This window comes from Columba livia, chromosome 1 (assembly GCF_036013475.1).
Source record: "Columba livia isolate bColLiv1 breed racing homer chromosome 1, bColLiv1.pat.W.v2, whole genome shotgun sequence".
NCBI classification, from domain to species: domain Eukaryota; kingdom Metazoa; phylum Chordata; class Aves; order Columbiformes; family Columbidae; genus Columba; species Columba livia.
Window position 1 is genome coordinate 161,250,306 of NC_088602.1, and position 18,114 is coordinate 161,268,419.

The following is an 18,114-nucleotide window of genomic DNA, read 5'->3' on the forward strand; positions in this document are numbered from 1 at the left end:
ACCCCTGTGGCAGGATGCTTCTGCAGCAAACCACAGCAGCTTGAAAAGTAATGCACTTTCTAACAAAAAAAAAGCCCTGTATCTGCAATAATTATTAACCTATTTAGCAGTGCTACCTTAAACCTACACTGAAAGTTTGCATTGCTCAGGATTCATAGAAAATCCTGCAAAAAAAAGAGTTTGAGTAACTGAAGAGTTTAACTGCTGCTTGAGTTAATGTTTATGGTTCGTGCATCTGGAGGGAAGAATAGTTTGCTATGTATTGTGTATTTGGTAGAAAGGACATGCAGCATCTTTCCATTATTCTTGCTCATAAAAAAAATCCTTGTGAAAGTAGAACTATTTTATGAAACAACTTTGATGTATTTATAAACATAATGTGCTTTTTTCATTGTATGCACATAGACTATAATTATAATGTCAGTTAAATTAGCTTCCTAAATTGTGAATAACATGGGCTGTATTTTCTATAAAATGTTAGTTCAAGTTTCTTTTGTAAGTACAGTTTTTGTGCCACTCAGCAAAATTGCAAAGGGAACACATGTGGACCCTTAATTTTTTTTTTTTTTCTCAAGTCCTTTATAGATGGGATATAAAAGCACTTTTTATAACATAATAATTGTATGGAAAGGAACCACATGTTTTCCAAGTAGAGAAAATGTGTTTTAGTGATCTGTGTAGTATGTTTATATCCATATTGCACACTTTTAATCCTGGTTACTCACCTGACTGTTCTTTCAATTCCTGCATCAGTTATCAGTTTTCATACTTCAGTGAGAGCTGTGTCTGCTCTGGGAAAGGTTCTTGCTGTTTAGAGTAGATAGGCTTAAAAACCCCCCTAAAATTGTGAAGATGCCCCAGTTCCACGTTTCTCTTTGGGGATTTTTATTTAGAGATTATATAAAATAAAACTATCCTTTTACTATAGCAGTTTCTAAAGCAGAGAGACATATTTTGTTTTTAAAGATCCTTTTCCCACCTAAAAGCTATATGTATGCAGAATATGTGCAAATCACTTCTACGAAGTGTGAGTCTCGCAGTAAGATGCAGAGATCCAGGGAGAAAAATAGAACAAAACAAAACAAAACCAAAACCAAACAAAAAACCAGCAACTACCCTTTCATTAAAATAGTTTCTTGGTGGAGTTTGTCTCCCTGAGGAACTTCTCGATACTCAAATACTCTGTTGTGTGTAATAGGATTGTAGCTCTTTCTGAATACTCTTTTCTCCTCTTGACAGCATGGGGTAACCTTGGAAATGTTCTCAAGAGCCAGAGCAAGATTTCCGAAGCTGAAAGCGCCTATAGAAATGCCTTGTACTACCGCAGCAACATGGCTGATATGCTTTATAATTTGTAAGTATGCACGGCTTTCCTGGGCTTGGATTGTCTGTGAAACCTGTTGTGAATGAAGCTGTTGATTTACTTGCTGTAAATGGAAATGATGCTTTGTAATAGTCATTTCATTAATCGTGCTCCTTAAACTGTGGGGTAGACAGGACCTTTACTTGGTCAACATTATCGTATATTCATGTATTGAGTATAGAGAAGGTAAACTTACACATGTTTGCTTTAAGAGAAGAAAAAAATCCCCCCACTGAACAAAGTACAGATAGATGAGCTGGCAACAGTAGCACTCCATCTGTTTCTGACTCAGCTGGAAAATAGAGGTGTTATTTAGGCTTCTTTTTTAGGTCTGAATAACACTTGGTGAGCAGAGTGGGTGTGAGCACTTCCTAGTGCAAGCCAATATCCCTTGGTTAGCTCCAGAGGACTGAAAAGTTAAAATACCAAAATACTTTCCTCCTGGGACTGCCTTCAGAGCAGCGTAGGTTCCAGGAAATTTAATTACTAGAATCCTGTTGGAGGTGCGAAAGAGAATAAATACGGTGAGCATCAAAATAATTATACAGTGGGGGAAAAAAGACTTCCCAGCTCATTCACGTACCAAGTCATGAACGCAGACTGTGCTAAGGCGGGATCGTGCTGTGTGGCCCTGCAGGTAGGGGACAGATCCTCTGGGATGGGTGTCTTGTGCTCCCTGCTCCGCCCTGCCCATCGTGCCTCTTTACATAAATAAACAAACAGATAATGTTCTGCCTATAAGTCCAGTTTAAAATGGCTATTTGTAATATCTGAGAATTAAGTTTACCGTAATAGACATTTTCCTCTTTTATTTCCTTATTTAACAAGGAATAAGTTGGCCATTTCATTTATTTGCCTTACAGGTAAACATACTGCAAAATCAAAATAATTTAATGATAGAGTTTCTGTTCCAAAATCAAATTAATATCTCAAAATATATATATTTTTAACAAGCATAAAATTACACACATATATGTATGCCCATAATTTTTTTGTCTTTGTTAGGCAACAGAGTGTGAAAATCATGTTTTTTAACAAGAAACTCCCTCTGCTCACATTTAAAAAGTAACTTCTGAACCCAGCAGAGGATTATAGGGGAAAAAAATCACAAGATGGATACTCCTACATTTCTCATGCAGCATTCATTTTAGGAATGAAAATTACATCTTGAATGCAATAGACTCCTTTTCTGTTTGTTTGTTTGTTTTTAAGTTTTTAAGCTTCACAAAGCCATAAGTTATTCAACAGAAATTGAAAATTGTTGCATATCTTCTTTTTTCTTTTGTAGTCTTTCCCTATATTGGGTACTTCCATATCCAACATGAAAACTAAGTGGTGAATGGAGTGGGCTTTGGTATTATGAGACCACATATGAATCAGTTATTTTAAGCATAAACTCTGAAGATGCAAGTTAAGCCCATCCTTGGCACATGGTTCCATGAGAGCCTTTTACAGAAAATACTGTAATGGAAAAATGCATCTTGTATGTGCTTATAAGAGGCCAGTTAGTTTTGCTCTTTCTGTTTTTTGTATGTGCCTTTGAAATTGAAACAGTCATTTGGTAGATCTTTAGGAAAAAAAGAACCCTTACAGTAATTTCTAATTACTGTATTTTGACCATAATATATCCTAAGTATATTGTAGTCTCACTTGCTCTTAATTATAGTTTATCTTAGCACTTATGCCTCAGCATTGGATACAAATTAATTGGCATATCCAGCCCAGTGTTCACACACAGCAATAACAAAACAAAGTGTTTTTATGACTGAGGAACAAATTATTAAGGTTTACCTCACGATTTTTAATGGGTAACAATCAAAGAGAGAAACTACATAAACAGAAGAATTTGATGATCTCTCTTTACTTCTTTTTCAATAAACTAAAATGTGAGGTTGGTTTAGCAGTTGGTTATTAATGGATTAAAATCTAGAGATTTTAACAGATTAGATGAACGGCTCATTTAAGTGGTATATTTTTGTCTGCTGACTGTTACACCTTATGGCTCTGATTTTCAGCTGCTTTTACCATTTAGGACAATTGAAATGGCATTAATTTAGGTTAAACAATTACATAATCTACATTTTAAGGTTTGTCTGATTCTGAACATGTCATTTCCCATTGTGTTTGAATGTGACAATTCTGTAACCTTAAATTCCTAAACTTTTAGATACCAGCAGAATTATTTTAATTATTTAAACGAGAGGGGGGAAACCAAACAAACAAACAAACAAAAACCACAACAAAACCACAAAACAAACAAACAAACAAAACCAACCAAACAAAGGCCCAAAAGCTCTTGCTGACATTAATACTAGATTTGTTGTTCATCAGTCCTTCAGATACGGGTTAACATGGGTTTGTTCTGTTGATGTTTTCTCAGGTCCAAATAACGGTAAGTGAAACTTATTCATAGTTTATAACTCAGGATGACTTGTGACACAGCCAGTCTTGAATATAATATCTGTGGCCTGGAATTTAGGAAACTTGAGCTCAGGCTAAGGACTCAAATTCTTGTTTGGAAGCTTGTTTTCTGAAACTCTCATGAAAAACTCGGAGGGTAAATTCCTGGCAACTTTGAAAACGTTTTAGATTTTCATATTGGTTTTGGTGCAGAAAAGATTCTGGTTGTTGTTTTATACGATAGATGGAGAATGTATTACAATATGCCTTTAATAAGGTAGTTCCTACTTCCAAAAATAACGTATAAAGTGGCTTCCTATGAAAATCTTCTCTGATATCTTGAGACTGCACTGCAGCTAATTTTTGCAAATAAATCTCAAAGTCAACTTCTCAAAACTATGTAACACTGATGATTTCAGCTAGATTTCATAGGGCAGTAAATCAGCATAAACTGAGACATTTTTCTATGCCTTTTTCTTTTTTAAACAAACGCAGAAATACCTGTATTTTAATACTGTGAACTACCAGGGACAGAGCTGTAGAAAAATGGTAGTTTTTCCAAATGAGGCAATGTTCAGTGGATTAAAAACAAACTATTTTTAGTTTGTTTTGGCTTTTCAGTCTTTGTTGCCTTATGATTGTTACCTAAAGCTCATGGGGTTTTTTTGTATTGTTTCAAATTGCTTCTGATTAGTGCCTAAAGTAAAATTGCTTATCAGTCAAAAGGCAGTTTTGCATACATTATTTCTCTTATATTTAGGACTAGCTCTGCTTAGAGTATTCTTTTGTCATCCGTATCAGTAATCTGTATTACCCTGAGTTTCTCAGTCAATTTTAAGAATGTTCTTATTCTCACATAAATATTGAGTATTCCTTTAAAACGGTACTAATTACTTTAAATGTTGTAATTTTAGAGTATACAGTGCTCTATAAAGGATAAATTTCTACCAAACAGCCACTCCGTTACTTCTCTACTGAAACATCTCATTTTGCTTTTAGTGATATAGGACTGTGCATACAAGTTTCTTATTGAAATTTTTTTTTGAATACGTTCAAAGTATGAATTTCCATAAACTTTACTTTGGTAAGCTTAGACTATTATCTCAATAAATGTGGATTTTTTTAATATTTCTGTTAGGTGAAGTCTTCAATAGCAGCTGAAATTTTAGTTTTGTGAAGTCTGGAATTGCAGAAGTGTTTTCTATGCAAAGTTTAACTCCACATCCTTGGGTAGAAAATCAATATGAGCAAAGTTCTTCCTTGTCTGTTGTTTTTTCGCCTATATAACACCTGAAATTGTGTTCCTTCTGCTTCTGGCTTTTAAGGGTGCTGGCATAAAAATCTCCTTTGCTGTGCTATATCAGAGACAAAAAAGCACTAATGGCAGCCTAACCTACTAACCCATGTTGACCTGTTTGAACCTGCCCCAGACAAAGTTGCTGTACCACTTCACGTGGTAGGAAACAAGTCAAGGTTATGGTTTCTCTTCCTTGATAGCCCACAAGTTTCATGATGCAGGTTGTTGAGTTAAAAAGCAAAGAGGATGTTGCATCTTCTGAGTACTTGAGTTGTTTTGGTTTTTTTCTCAGCTGTGAATGCAAATTGTTACAAACGTGTTCAGAATTAGTCTCTGCTTTGCCAGATAGTTCTTCCTCTGTCAAAGACAGTGGCTGAAATTTGTGTCTTACTGTAACCAAAGTTGTCTTGATAAAATCTTGCTGTAATCTTGAGGTAGCACCTAAAGATCACATTGGTGATCAGTGGTGTCCTGCAGTGCAGAACTCTGCTCTGGGTCTCTTTGTACGGCCTGTATGAAGCATGTATGTTTGTTAGTAATATTAACTGAGTACATTAAGTGGTCTCACTGTTGAATTACATGCCTCAGTAGAAGGCAACAAAGCTGGTGAAGGGGCTAGGGAACAAATCTTATGCAAAGTTGCTGAGGGAACTGGGGCTGTGTAGCCTGGAGAAGAGGAGGCTGAGGGGAGACCTTATTGCTCTCTACAACTACCTGAAAGGAGGTTGTAGCATGGAGGGTGTTGGTCTCTTCTCACAAGTAGCAAGTCGTAGGACGAGAGGAAATGGCCTCAAGTTGTGCCAGGAGAGGTTTAGATTGGATATTAGGAAAAATTTCTTCAAAGATTGTGAAGCATTGGAACAGGCTGCCCAGGGAAGTGGTTGAGTCACAATTCCTCTTGGTGTTTAAAAGAGGTATAGATGAGGTTCTTAGGGATGTGGTTTAGTGCTAGAGTTAGGTTAGTGGCTGGACTGGATGATCTTGAGGGTCTCTTCCAACCAAAATGATTCTATGATTCTGTGAATGCTGAATTGGTAGTCATCCCAACTGAACTGACTCAGTAACAGAGAAAAGGGCTATATTTACAAACCAATTTTTCTTGTGTTTGGAAAGCTCTGCCCTAGAACTGAGAGAACATGACAGGATTTTGACTGTACTATCGAAAGACTAGAGATTGTTTTGGGGGCGATTATTTTGTTTTGAATTTTTTTTGGTAATAGGGTTATGGATGACTGTGCTGGGTGAGTTCTGCAAAGGGAATGGTCATTCTATCCTAATGCCTACTGGGTATGTTTAGGTTCTTATTGATTAAAAAAGTAGGATTTAAGTTCCATTTACATATTGCTAAGAGGATGTTATTGGAAAACATTGAACGTTCCCTGCTTGTACTGTTCCTTAATGATTGGCTTTCTTGTTAATTAAACCTAGTTGTAGATTCTTACAAAAGGTTAGCACTCATGTGATTGAGTAGTTGAATGTCTTCATTACTTAAAAAAAAAAAAATGCCTTAATTACAGACCAGAATTAATGGTTTCATGTACAGAGCTGCTGTACCATCCATACTTGTCGTTCTTCCCACTAGTTTTGCAAACAGCAGTGAAAGAGTTGTCTTAGGCAAAGCACATCCTTTATCGTGGCTGGAGACTGATCTGTGTGGGGAAAAAAAAAAGGGGGGGGCTTTTCTTCTGTTTGTTTCTTTGTTTTCCAGTGTAGCATCTATGTAAATATAGTTCTTTGTAGATAATCCCACCTGAAATCAATGGGATAAATGTAGCTTCAGGCATGGATGAAGTGCAGTCATTGGAATATAATAGCTAACACGCCCAGTATTAGCTGTTGTCAACCCGTAAATAAATTTGATTAAACTATTTCAATATTGTGCCTGGCCTGAAAATTTTATAAATAATTCACTAACATACATATTTACCTTGATGACAGTTATGGTTCTGTGTATTGTACTTAGTCAATTTATGCCAGCTTTAGTCACTGAGGAGTTTGCTTCATAAATAGACCAGCTGGCTTCAATAGAACTACACCAGGAAGAAATTAATATGTAACTTGAGAAAAACAGTAGTCTGTTTACTTACTGTTTGTATTTTGTGACTGCTTTTCAGTCCTTGTGAAGAGCTTTATGCCATTAGCATTCAATGACTTTAGGTGAAAAGCAAAAGGAAGATAGTAAGATTTTTCAAGTTGTTGATCAAGCAAGATAGGTAAAAGCAGCTTAAAAATTCAGGATGGTTGCAAAGAACTCATTTGGGGGAAATGTTTTCCTGCACATATTTAAATGAGCAATTCTATCTATATGATGTCTATATGATGTGCATTTTTTTTTCTTCCTGTTACACAAACAGGAGACACTTGTGAAGTCACTGGGTGAAGTCTGCTGCTGTTGCGAGCAGTCGGTGCATATCCTGCATTTTAGAAATCATTCACACCCCACTGTAAAATTAGCTAGAAGCAGTGCAGGCAAAGAAATTCCTGTTGCAGTGTTGTTCCAGAATCTTGCTACTGTGATAGTCAGAACTTGTTTCCTAATTAACCCTAAATTAATTGGTGGTCAATTTATAACCATTTACTTTTGTCCTATGGTTTAAGTAGCTTTTTCTTTTCTGAGTAATGTTATCCTCATGTGTTTCTAGAGTGAAACTTTATTCTTCCCCAGAATTTGTGTTACTAGGCTAAAGAAGCCATTGACTTTCCTGCCACCTCCCCCTCTACCCTGCCACCTCCATCTGACAGACTTTACACTTTCCAGTTATTGCAGTAAACTTTACTTGAACGGAAGCTGCACATTTCAAATAATCTTATTTCAAATATGCCTTATAGCTGGGAAATGGACTGGAGAGAGAAAAAATTTTGAAACTGCAAACTTTAAGCGACTGGTCGTGTGTTTTGTTTTTTGGGGGGGGATCATTTTGGGCTTATGCTTTTTTACTTTACTTAGCTTGGTATTCTTAGCAACTGTAGAAAGTTTATTAAAAAATGCCGAGTTTATCACTTGAGCTTACTCTTCTGTATCAAGCATCCTTATTTCAAGGGCGTGCTTTCCTTTGTTCATCCTTGCGTAAGGAAGAAGGAAGGCTTTGTGTCTCTGTAACTACAAAAGAGAGGCACATACTCAACGCGTGCCGATTGCTTTGCTCTGCCACTGGCTTACGTTCAGTGCTTTGCTCTGCATTGCTGCTTTTGTATTCTTTCTGTCCCCTCGTTCTCCTTTCTGCCAGCAATCTCCTAAGAGCAGTTATCATTTTGAAGTGTAACTGAAGAAGGGGAAAGGCGTGTTCGAGAACAGATCCACTCCCTGGCTATAGGAGGAACTTCGTTATGATGTGGCAATGGGAGATGAAAATTAAGTCTCCTTTAAAAGGACGTGGAGTAGAACTGTATATTTGTTAAGCTTTACAAATGCACCCCAAACTTTTTAAAGATACCATCAATGTAATAAAGCATAGCAATAAACACGACAAACTTTAAACTGTTTGATTGTGCAGTTAGGTAAAATTACTAGTAAAACAGAAAAGTTTTTGCTAAACATTTAGTCATTTTTAATCACAGAAAAGATGGAAATATGCATGTGCCAAATCTTGCAGTTTTTTACAGACTCACCATTACTCTGTTACTACTGCTTTCCAGATCAGTGGAAAGGAACTAATTTTGTCTAAAAGGTTTGAGAGCCGGTAGACAAGGAAGCACTGATTCCATCTGCCAGTGACAGTTTCTGACTTTAACTCCAGCAGCCAGCTGGAGGGCAGTGGGTTATCGAAGGAAGGAAGGAATTGGGACTGTCAAAATGGGGCTGAACAAACAGATGCTAAGAAATTAAAGGAGGTCATGGACTTTCATTGTTACAGCCTGTGGGTCCCACTTCATCTGCCTCTGTCGATGCTCCTCTATTCTTTAGCTAGTCAGCTAATTTATTGCAGTCTTAGCTTACTACGGTAACTATGAAGCTATTAGTTTGCAGCTTGTGACAGCACAACTTCTTTCTGTACAACAATGGTCAGTTTACTTGAAGAACATTTTGGAATTGTCTAGTTGAATTGGAATCAAAAAGTTTTATTTCAGATTTTGCCCTTAGTGTATCTTTAAAAATACATTTGAATTTTATGTTTAGTGATTTTAGACTATAATTTTGAGTATGTTTGATGAAAATTCTCTAGCTGAAAGATAGTAAATGCTAAAGCAGGTGATAATAAGACGTAGGAGACATACCAAACTTTCCTCTCCTGGCTTTGACGTCTGTTCTGAAGTGAAAGAGACTCCAAATTCAACTCCTATGAAAAAGGAAGCATTTCTGTGGCAAAATAACCCATACTTCACCTATTTCTGAAAGCGAAGGAAAGAATATATAATGAAACTTTCAGCTGAAGCTTGTTGAAGAGCTTTTAATGTAACTTGACAGACTGCAAAGGTAATTGAGTTCAACCTCTCAGCTTCTTTGAAAAGAACTCTGAGTGCTGAACAGACCCTTTTGGTAGAATTTGCTCTGGTGACCTCTTTGCAGCCATGTACAGAAGGACATGATCCCTTCAGATGTTACTCACTTGAGCCCATCTCTTTGCTTTGTATTTGTCTTGACAATGGTGAACAATTTTCAGAGCCAGTGTCATGGAATGGATTCATAACACTGTTTCAGTTTAGCAGCAACTGAGGTAGATCAAAAGTTTAATATACAATTTCTAAAAACTCTTAATCAACAAGTAATTAATAAAGTGATTTAATACAATTCAGTGAAATGTGTTATAATCAATACAGCAACTTAACTAAAGATTAGATGATGGCAGGGTCACGCTATACTTACAAAAGAGAAAAATTATATACACATAAGCACACATGTAAACGTGGGGGCAAAACGTATACATACAGGGTCATAAATCGTACACGTAGTTACGTGCTTTAATCCATGGATATGTGAATATACGCTTATTACATGTGTAGGTAAACCTATTGCTAAAATTTCCCTTTGTTCAGTGAATTACTTTAATGCAGCAGTCTCAACAGGCAGTTCATTGAGACTCAAGACATCTGTCTTCATCAGCGGAGTGTGCAAAGTTAGGCCTTCAGATCCTCGCAGGATTGTCAGCAGACGATTGTTGAGTTTTCATTAAATCAGCTCTTTCAGGTGTTGTCCCCATGAGAGGGACGTTCTGGTCACATCCTGCTGTGATACAGGAGGGCAAAAAGGGTCTCACTTTAGGATCGGTATTTATAGGGTCACGAGATCATTGGATTTAGTCACTTTCAGAGGCAGCCCTGGGACTTGCTGCTTAAAACTCTTCTACTATTAATTGTAAATTCAGGACTTCTTTGCCAGTTTAATGCAACATTCATCCTCTTAACTTTTTATCTATTAATCCCCTCACAGGTGCACATCCAAGCCAGTTATCTCTCAGAAGCACACCTCACTAAGTGTTAATTTTATTAAACTAAAAATATGATTTTTAAATTTTCCTTTAAGCCTTTTCCTGACTTTGTTTAATCTGAAACTAGAACTAGAGACTCGTAAATCTAGTAACTTTTGTACTGTCGAAAGCCACAGGGAAAAGCAGTGATCAGTTAGGACAAATTTCACAAGGAGAAGAGGAGGCAGTTTCATGCCTTTTCATGGTTTTTCAGATTATATCCTTTTTATTTTTTTTTCTTCTACCAGACATCATAACAAACAAAAATAAAACACTAATTATTTGCTGGAATTCAGCACTCAGTCTTGCATCTGAACAGCTTGATTTTACTCATGTATATATATATTTATGCACACACAAAATACTTATGTGTTTGAGAGTTAGAATGTCTGTAAAATGAACATCTTTTAAAAGAAAAAAAAAGTCTTCTAGAAGAGGAGTAGAAAAAGCCCAAATTCATCATAAGTGCCAGTGCTATAGCATGTAATGAACACAGAAGATTAATTTGGTAGTAATTACAAATAAAAGTTATTTTAATCCAAAAAGCACAGATGTCATACACTTACCAAAGTAATTTATTTTTTTCAAGTTGACTAATCACTGTACTACTTCTCTTAAAATGTGAAATTATTTATTCCAGAACTAAAATAATAATGGAATTTCTTTGATAAATTTGTTCCAATATTGTGCGTAAAAATGTTTGGGGTTTGTTTTGTTTCATTTTAAAATAAGAAGCAGATTTAAATGCCAGACGATGCAACTCATTTATTTATTTAATTCTACTACTATCAACAGAAAACTGTATCAAAATACAATAATAATAATAATTATTTTCTTCGGAGTAATTGCGTTCTATAAAAATGTTTAGAATATACAAAATTCAGGTTCTAGAAAATGTAGAAAATGTTATTACTATTCTAATGATCATAACTCCTGCCACCTGCAAGACACTTGACAGTAGTTAAAAACCTTGGTGCCGTGCCAAAAAGTATTCTGAATGTTATTCCCTATTGCTCACATTACTGCAAGTAACAACTAACTGTAAGTTCTGTAAATATTAAAAGTCGTTTACTCCTAATCCAAAGTTAACTGAGAGACAGTTTGGAATGTGTGACCACATAGTGCTGATAGATTGTATAGGGGAAAATAAAAGATATCTTCCTCCATTCTGTTAAATCCTAACCCAGTGATAGGAGGCAAATGACATAGATGGTGGTTACATCTTTAGCTAGCTGCCCTATGCTTCTCTTCCCCAAAGGACTACTTGTTTTGTTCAAAAAGTTTTCCTTAGATTTTTGGAGGGAAAAAGATCTTCTCTGATTAGAGACTGGAGATGGAAAACTCCAACCTCTTTGCAGTTTGAATAGCTATCGGCAGATAAAGCATAGAGGAAGAAGAGAAAATTGCTGTAGGTTAGGGAAGCTACAAATAGATATGACAACCCTCCCACCTAGAAGAAATGGCTACATTTATTTTTCTCATGGATACTTTGAGGTGTATGGAGAGGGACATCTGCCCCTGGTTAGTGAGGGCTGAGTCTACACTTTAAAATTAATAATTTTTAAGGATTTTTAAATCTTGGTGATTTTAATATATTTGCATATGCTTTGTTCAGTCTCCTAAAACCATGTAAAGCTTTGAGCATTCATTTAAGCATACAATTGTTAACAGTATCCAGACCACTAATTTCTCATAAATTTGTGGCTGACTGGTGTCACTTGCAATTCACAAGGATGCTTGTCTTAAAAGCTTTAGTTAAAGCTCATGGATTATGAAACTAAGAACTGGAACTATTCGGTATCATTTACGATACCTCTTCAGTTACGAATTTGTTCAGAGTAGAAAGAAGACAGGGAAAAAATTGAACTGATGTAGGTGCTTAGCCATACAGTGAATAATCTAGTGAAATTGTTCAATTTTTTAAGGTAATACATGTGAAGTGTTAAGGAGTTAAACTTTACTATACATTTGAAAGTATCTGCTTATTTCAAGTCAAGAAAACAGGCTAAACACGAATGCCTTAGTTACAAATATCTCCGCCATACTCCATCCACTTTAAAAAGCCTGAGAGTCTACCCCTTTCTCAAATGAGTAAATGAATCTCCTGGTTTCCAAGGGAGCCAAAACTATTGCATTTAACATCTGTTAAAGCCATATGGATGCACCTGATGTCTATGAATTAATCCTGTCTTCAGACAAAATATTTTTTGCATTGAATTGTTAGTAATATGCAGAGTTGTTATATCTCTGAAATATCAGTCAGCATGTTTTTCTCTGTTATCTTAGCTTGTTTTCAACATCTATTTTGAAGTTACTCTTTGCAGTAACCTCCCTCTCTCTCTATTTTTTTTTTCCTTATGCAGAGGATTACTACTTCAGGAAAACAGCAGGTTTTCAGAGGCATTGCATTACTATAAACTGGCAATTGGTAGCAGACCCACACTAGCTTGTAAGTATTTCAATTATACAAATTTGCATAATATTAACTATTTCTTTTTAAGGAAATCTTCCTATTCTTAAATAACACTTTCCTTTTTTCCAGAAGTTATTCTTTTGGAAAGCAAAACGTGAAATTGCACACTTTTCAGTTGTCTGCAAGTATTTATTAGCTAATAACTACATTTAATATGGTGCAGGGAGGAAGGAGATAATGAGTTAACACTGGGCAGCACTGTTAGAACCTAAAACGCTTCTGAGCTGAGGTGGTGAGCCTTAGGTGCTACTGCCCAATTTTCAGGCTCCTGTTTTCTGTTTCTTAGAACCAGTCCCTGATTTTTATGGTATGTTGTGTGAGTGAGCAGTACAAAGTCCTTTCATTTTTTCTTTCTTGCCTGAGGGAAATGGGAAATAATCCATAGGATGTTGCCAGTGATTGGTTCCAAAATTAAGTGCATTTTTTTTTTTTAAGATTGTTTACTTTTTTTTTGCTTAGATATTAAATCTTATATATGTATACATGTACAGGTGTATATGTATAAACATATGCATATATTTTTGTAACATTTCAAGCAATGATGCTATATGCTTGATACAGTCCTATAATAATAAGAGGAACAAAAGTGGAGCATGCTGCCTAACCAGTGTTCCCTTCCTTCCTTCATTCCTGAGTCTTTATGGCCATTGTCTCCTTTCCTTGTCTCTGAACTTTTACCTCTTATACGTTCCTCTTCACATCAGTGATTGATCTATGTTATACAAAAGCCAAATTAGATAACCATGGGATCTCTTTCAGATGTTACTTTGAAATAAAACAAAGATTAGATAAAACATAATGGAACCCCACTAAAAGATAACATTTTTCCGTCTTCACAGCTGCCTATTTAAATACTGGCATCATCCTGATGAACCAAGGGAAGACAGAGGAAGCCAGGAGGACTTTCCTGAAGTGTTCAGAGATCCCTGATGAAAATTTGAAAGATCCTCATGCTCATAAAAGCTCTGTTACTAGCTGTCTTTATAACTTAGGAAAACTTTTTCATGAACAAGGACACTATGAGGTAAGACTCTAGGTTTGTCTACAATTTCATGATAAAACCTTCATACATAAATATTATGTATTGCTTCCATACAGACTTTTAAACTATGTGACGGGCACAAATTGCTTGAATTTCACCAAATCAAGATTAGCATTCCCTACAGAGCATATTTATTCTCAACAGCAGTAAGTGTGGTGATGTTGATTAGGAGTGTGATGTTCTGGTGTCAGAGTCCACATTAGTAATAGTGACATCTGATATGTGTTAATTATTCTTTTTGGCTTTGTCCCCATGGCTGGTATGCAAAAGATATATCCTGATTACAGACCAGCCAACCTAAAGCATACTGACTTTTTAATTAAAAATAGAGTAAGTCCATCTTTAGTTGAAAAAATGCAATTAGGTTTGCTTTTCAGTCTCCCAGTTAGAACAATTCAAAACTTCAGTGATTAAAAACATCCCATTACGTGCTATTTTCTGATAACTTGACCTAAGTGCTAAAGTGCGTTGGATATTTTTAATTTAACCATACACCGCACCCAACCCGTTCCCATCTCATTTACTTGTCCTCTCCGTTTTCCCTGCTGAAATTATTGAAATTGGACATTTACTGAAGTATTGACCTTTAGCAGTATTTGCATGAAAGTCATTCCTACTTTGCATTGCCAGGCATACTTCAGAACAGGAGCTATGCATGGTTTTGGTCCATATAACTCTTCCAGACCGTGACAGTTACCTCAGCTGTTTAAGATTAGGCATGCACAAGCTCTACATATTCTCTGACATCTGTCTCCTGAATCCAGCTCTGCCAGATGACAGTTACTAAGTGGTTAAAACACAGATACAAACACCTAATACCTCCATGAAGTTAAGAGAACAGCAGCATGTTGTCTGCATGGCTGATGGAACGTAGAGTTGGAGTGCAATATCTGGGAGGTGCAAGGGATTTTAAGAATATGAACCATCAGATTTCTGCCTGGTGGTCATTGCAGTCTGACCCAGCCTTGATTTGATCATACACTTAGATTTTTTTCTAGCGTATTTCAGCCTTCACAAGCTGTGACTATTCGATGGGGTAATGTAGAAAGTGATGTAGAGCTAACAGACTGAACAGCAATCATTCTAAGTGCTAAACAAATTATAAATGTGTGATCAAGTAATTCAAGGCACAGCACATTTGTGAAGGGAATCCAATTTTGGCATTCTTGACACTATAGTCCATCTCATTCTTTCTGTGGAGCAGCCTTCAGTTGTGAGGACTATATTTTGTTATTACTTGGCAGTAGACGATGTCTTTATTGTTAGGACATTTACTGTAGCTTAGTCATCAGAAAGTCCTTTGTCTGCAGTTTGATATTACTCCATATTCTCTGACAGCCTGTAGAATTTTACATACGTTTAAACCACTCAGTGACTCATAAGGTTATAAAAATTGTCCCTTTTACTTCCACCTGGAAAAAGAGTTGCAATATTCTAACTAATTTTTTGTCTTGTCAGTAAGCTTCACTGAATTTGGCAAAACTTTTGTAAATGAGAAATATGAACATTCTGTGATATTTATGATGTCGATGTGTTTTCTTTCTCTCTGCACCTTTAATTTGGGGAAGGAGGATAGTTTGGTTTTACTTTTTATGTGAAAGAGTGCTTTTGAAATTGGTGCTTTATTAATGATTTGTCCCACTTGTGTGTTGCTTTTCAGGATGCCCTTACAGTTTACAAAGAAGCAATACAGAAAATGCCAAGACAGTTTGCACCACAGAGCTTATACAACATGATGGGTGAGTGCATTGTTAGTGCTTCAGAAAGATACTTGAGGAGCCAGGCAGGACGAAACAAAAGCGCTTAGCCAGGCAACTGGTGCTCAAATGAATTGGCTAATAAAACCAAAAGTAGTTGGCTTCAGTAGACACAAGCCAAACCAGGTTCAGAGCTTAAATGCCAGCAACTGAAATACTGGATAATGCACAATAAATTATGAAACTGTTAGAAATGTTACTCGATATCTCCAAGAGTGTCTGTGTAGCACATCTGCGTCATCTGCCTGGACTTGTGCAAAGCATTTAACACTGTCCCGCGTTACATCCTTGTCTCTAAATTGGAGAGACATGGATTCAACGGATGGACCACTCAGTGAATAAGAATTAGCTGGATGGTCACACTCAAAGAGTTGTGATCAGTGGCTCGATGTCCAAGTGGAGATCATTGGTGAGTGGTGTTCCTCAGGGATCAGTTTTGGGACTGGGGCTGTTTAACATCTTTGTGGGAGACATGGACAGTGGGACTGAGTGCATGCTCAGCAACTTTGCTGACGACACCAAGCTGCGTGCTGTGGTCAACATGCTGGAACAAAGGGTTGCCATGCAGAGGAACCTAGACAGGCTTGAGAGGTAGGCCGACCTCATGAAGCTCAGCAAAGCCAAGTGCAAGGTCCTGTGCATGGGTCAGAGCAATCCCAAGCACAACACAGGCTGGGCGGAGAATGGATTGAGAGCAGCCCTGAGGAGAAGGATTTGGAGGTGTTAGTTGATGAGAAGCTGAACATAAACTGGCAACGTGTGCTTGCATCCCAGAAGGCCAACTGTATCCTGGACTGTGTCAAAGAAGGGTGATCAGCAGGTTGGCATAGGTGACTCTTTTCCTCTACTCCACTGTTGTGAGACCCCACCTGGAGTACTCCACTAAGCTCTTGGGGCCCCTAACATAAGAGGGACATGGACCTGTTGGAGCAAGTCAACAGAGGACCATGAAGATGATCAGAGAGCTGGAGCACCTCTCCCATGCAGATGGGCTGAGAGAGTTGGGGTTGTTCAGACTGGAGAAGAAAAGGCTCTGGGGAGCCTTTTAGCAGCCTTCCAGGGGGACCTAGAAGAAAGCTGGAAAGGGACATTTTACAAGGGCATGGAGTGGTAGGACAAGGGGTAATGGCTTTAAACTGAGAGAGGATGGATTTAGATCAGATATAAAGAAGAAATTCTTCACTGTGAGGGTGGTGAGGCACTGGAGCGGGTTGCCCAGAGAAGTTGTGGATGCCCCATCCCTGGAAATGTTCAAGGCTAGGTTGGACGGGGCTTTAAGTAACTTGGTCTAGTGGAAAGTGTCCCTTCCCATAGTGTGGAAGGGATGGAACTAGATGCTCCTAGAGGGCCCTTCCAACCCATAATATTCTATGATTCTATATAGAATGCATGGTGTTTTTCTTCGCCTCCACAATCTCTCATCTGCTATCTTGGAGACCTCATGTGCAGTTCATACAGGTTTTTTCAATCTCCCATTTAGTCATATTTGAAACTAAGAAGAACTTGTATTTACTGTATAGAAAATGGAGTGAGATTGATTATAACAGAAAATTTAGTGTGGCTCTTCTCTGTTAAATTTCCTTGTAAACCAACAAGATGTCCAAACAGACCCACAGAGATGTCTGGATTTTTTTCAGAGTGTGCCAAAAACTCATTTCCAAGCTGATATACTATTAGTTAGACATCTACAGTGAGAGAATTCTTCTTCCAGGACCAGCCTATCTGTTCTTCAGAATTTTAGCAGAGTCCCTTGAGTACTGCAAGAAAAATGAATTTAGCTGAGGTGCTATTTTATTTTTAAACTTTAACTTCAGCTTCTTATGTTCTTCATCTCATTTTTATACAGAATACATTAAACAAATAAAAGAAAGTAGATATGAGTTATTTATAGTATTCAGATCTATAGACAAGAGGATAGGTTCTTGATTGTTCCAGAGATGCTTTTAAGTGGAATTTTCTCTGAAAGAGCATATGTTTTGCTAAGCAACATCAGTGTCTGGCCCAGTAGGCTCCTTGAGCTCCTATGTCAGACAGAAAAGGGTGTAAAATTCCTTTAGAGTTCTTTGAAGTAGAGCAATTAAAAATCCATGTAGAAACAGTTAGGATCAACAGGAAGCATGAGGGGTTTTGTGGCTTTTTTCCCCCCTCCCAGTGACTAAAATAAAAGGGAGTGTATTGGTTGATACCAATTGGTTTGACACAGTTGATGAAGGGAGGCACTACTCACTCTACTTATTTAGGAAAGGCATCTTTTATTAGCTCCTTGCAAGTACTTGGGCATAGGAAAAAAGATTCTAAAATTCTGGTTGTGACTGATGCTACGTGTTTGCAAATCCCTGTAAATGCTAAATTGAGTACTTCTCTTGACACAGTGACA

General features: G+C 37.1%; 1 protein-coding gene across 3 annotated transcripts in view; it reads left to right on the forward strand.

The window, feature by feature from the left end:
* The window catches only part of TMTC2 (transmembrane O-mannosyltransferase targeting cadherins 2), a 257,207-nt gene that overhangs the window by 169,878 nt on the left and 69,215 nt on the right, over window positions 1-18,114 (forward strand). For all 3 annotated transcript variants that reach the window (XM_065041667.1, XM_065041662.1, XM_065041652.1), the window contains exons 4-7: window positions 1,240-1,354; window positions 12,829-12,914; window positions 13,778-13,962; window positions 15,641-15,719. In XM_065041667.1, coding sequence (XP_064897739.1) covers window positions 1,240-1,354; window positions 12,829-12,914; window positions 13,778-13,962; window positions 15,641-15,719 — 465 coding nt within the window. The remainder of the gene's footprint in view (window positions 1-1,239; window positions 1,355-12,828; window positions 12,915-13,777; window positions 13,963-15,640; window positions 15,720-18,114) is intronic.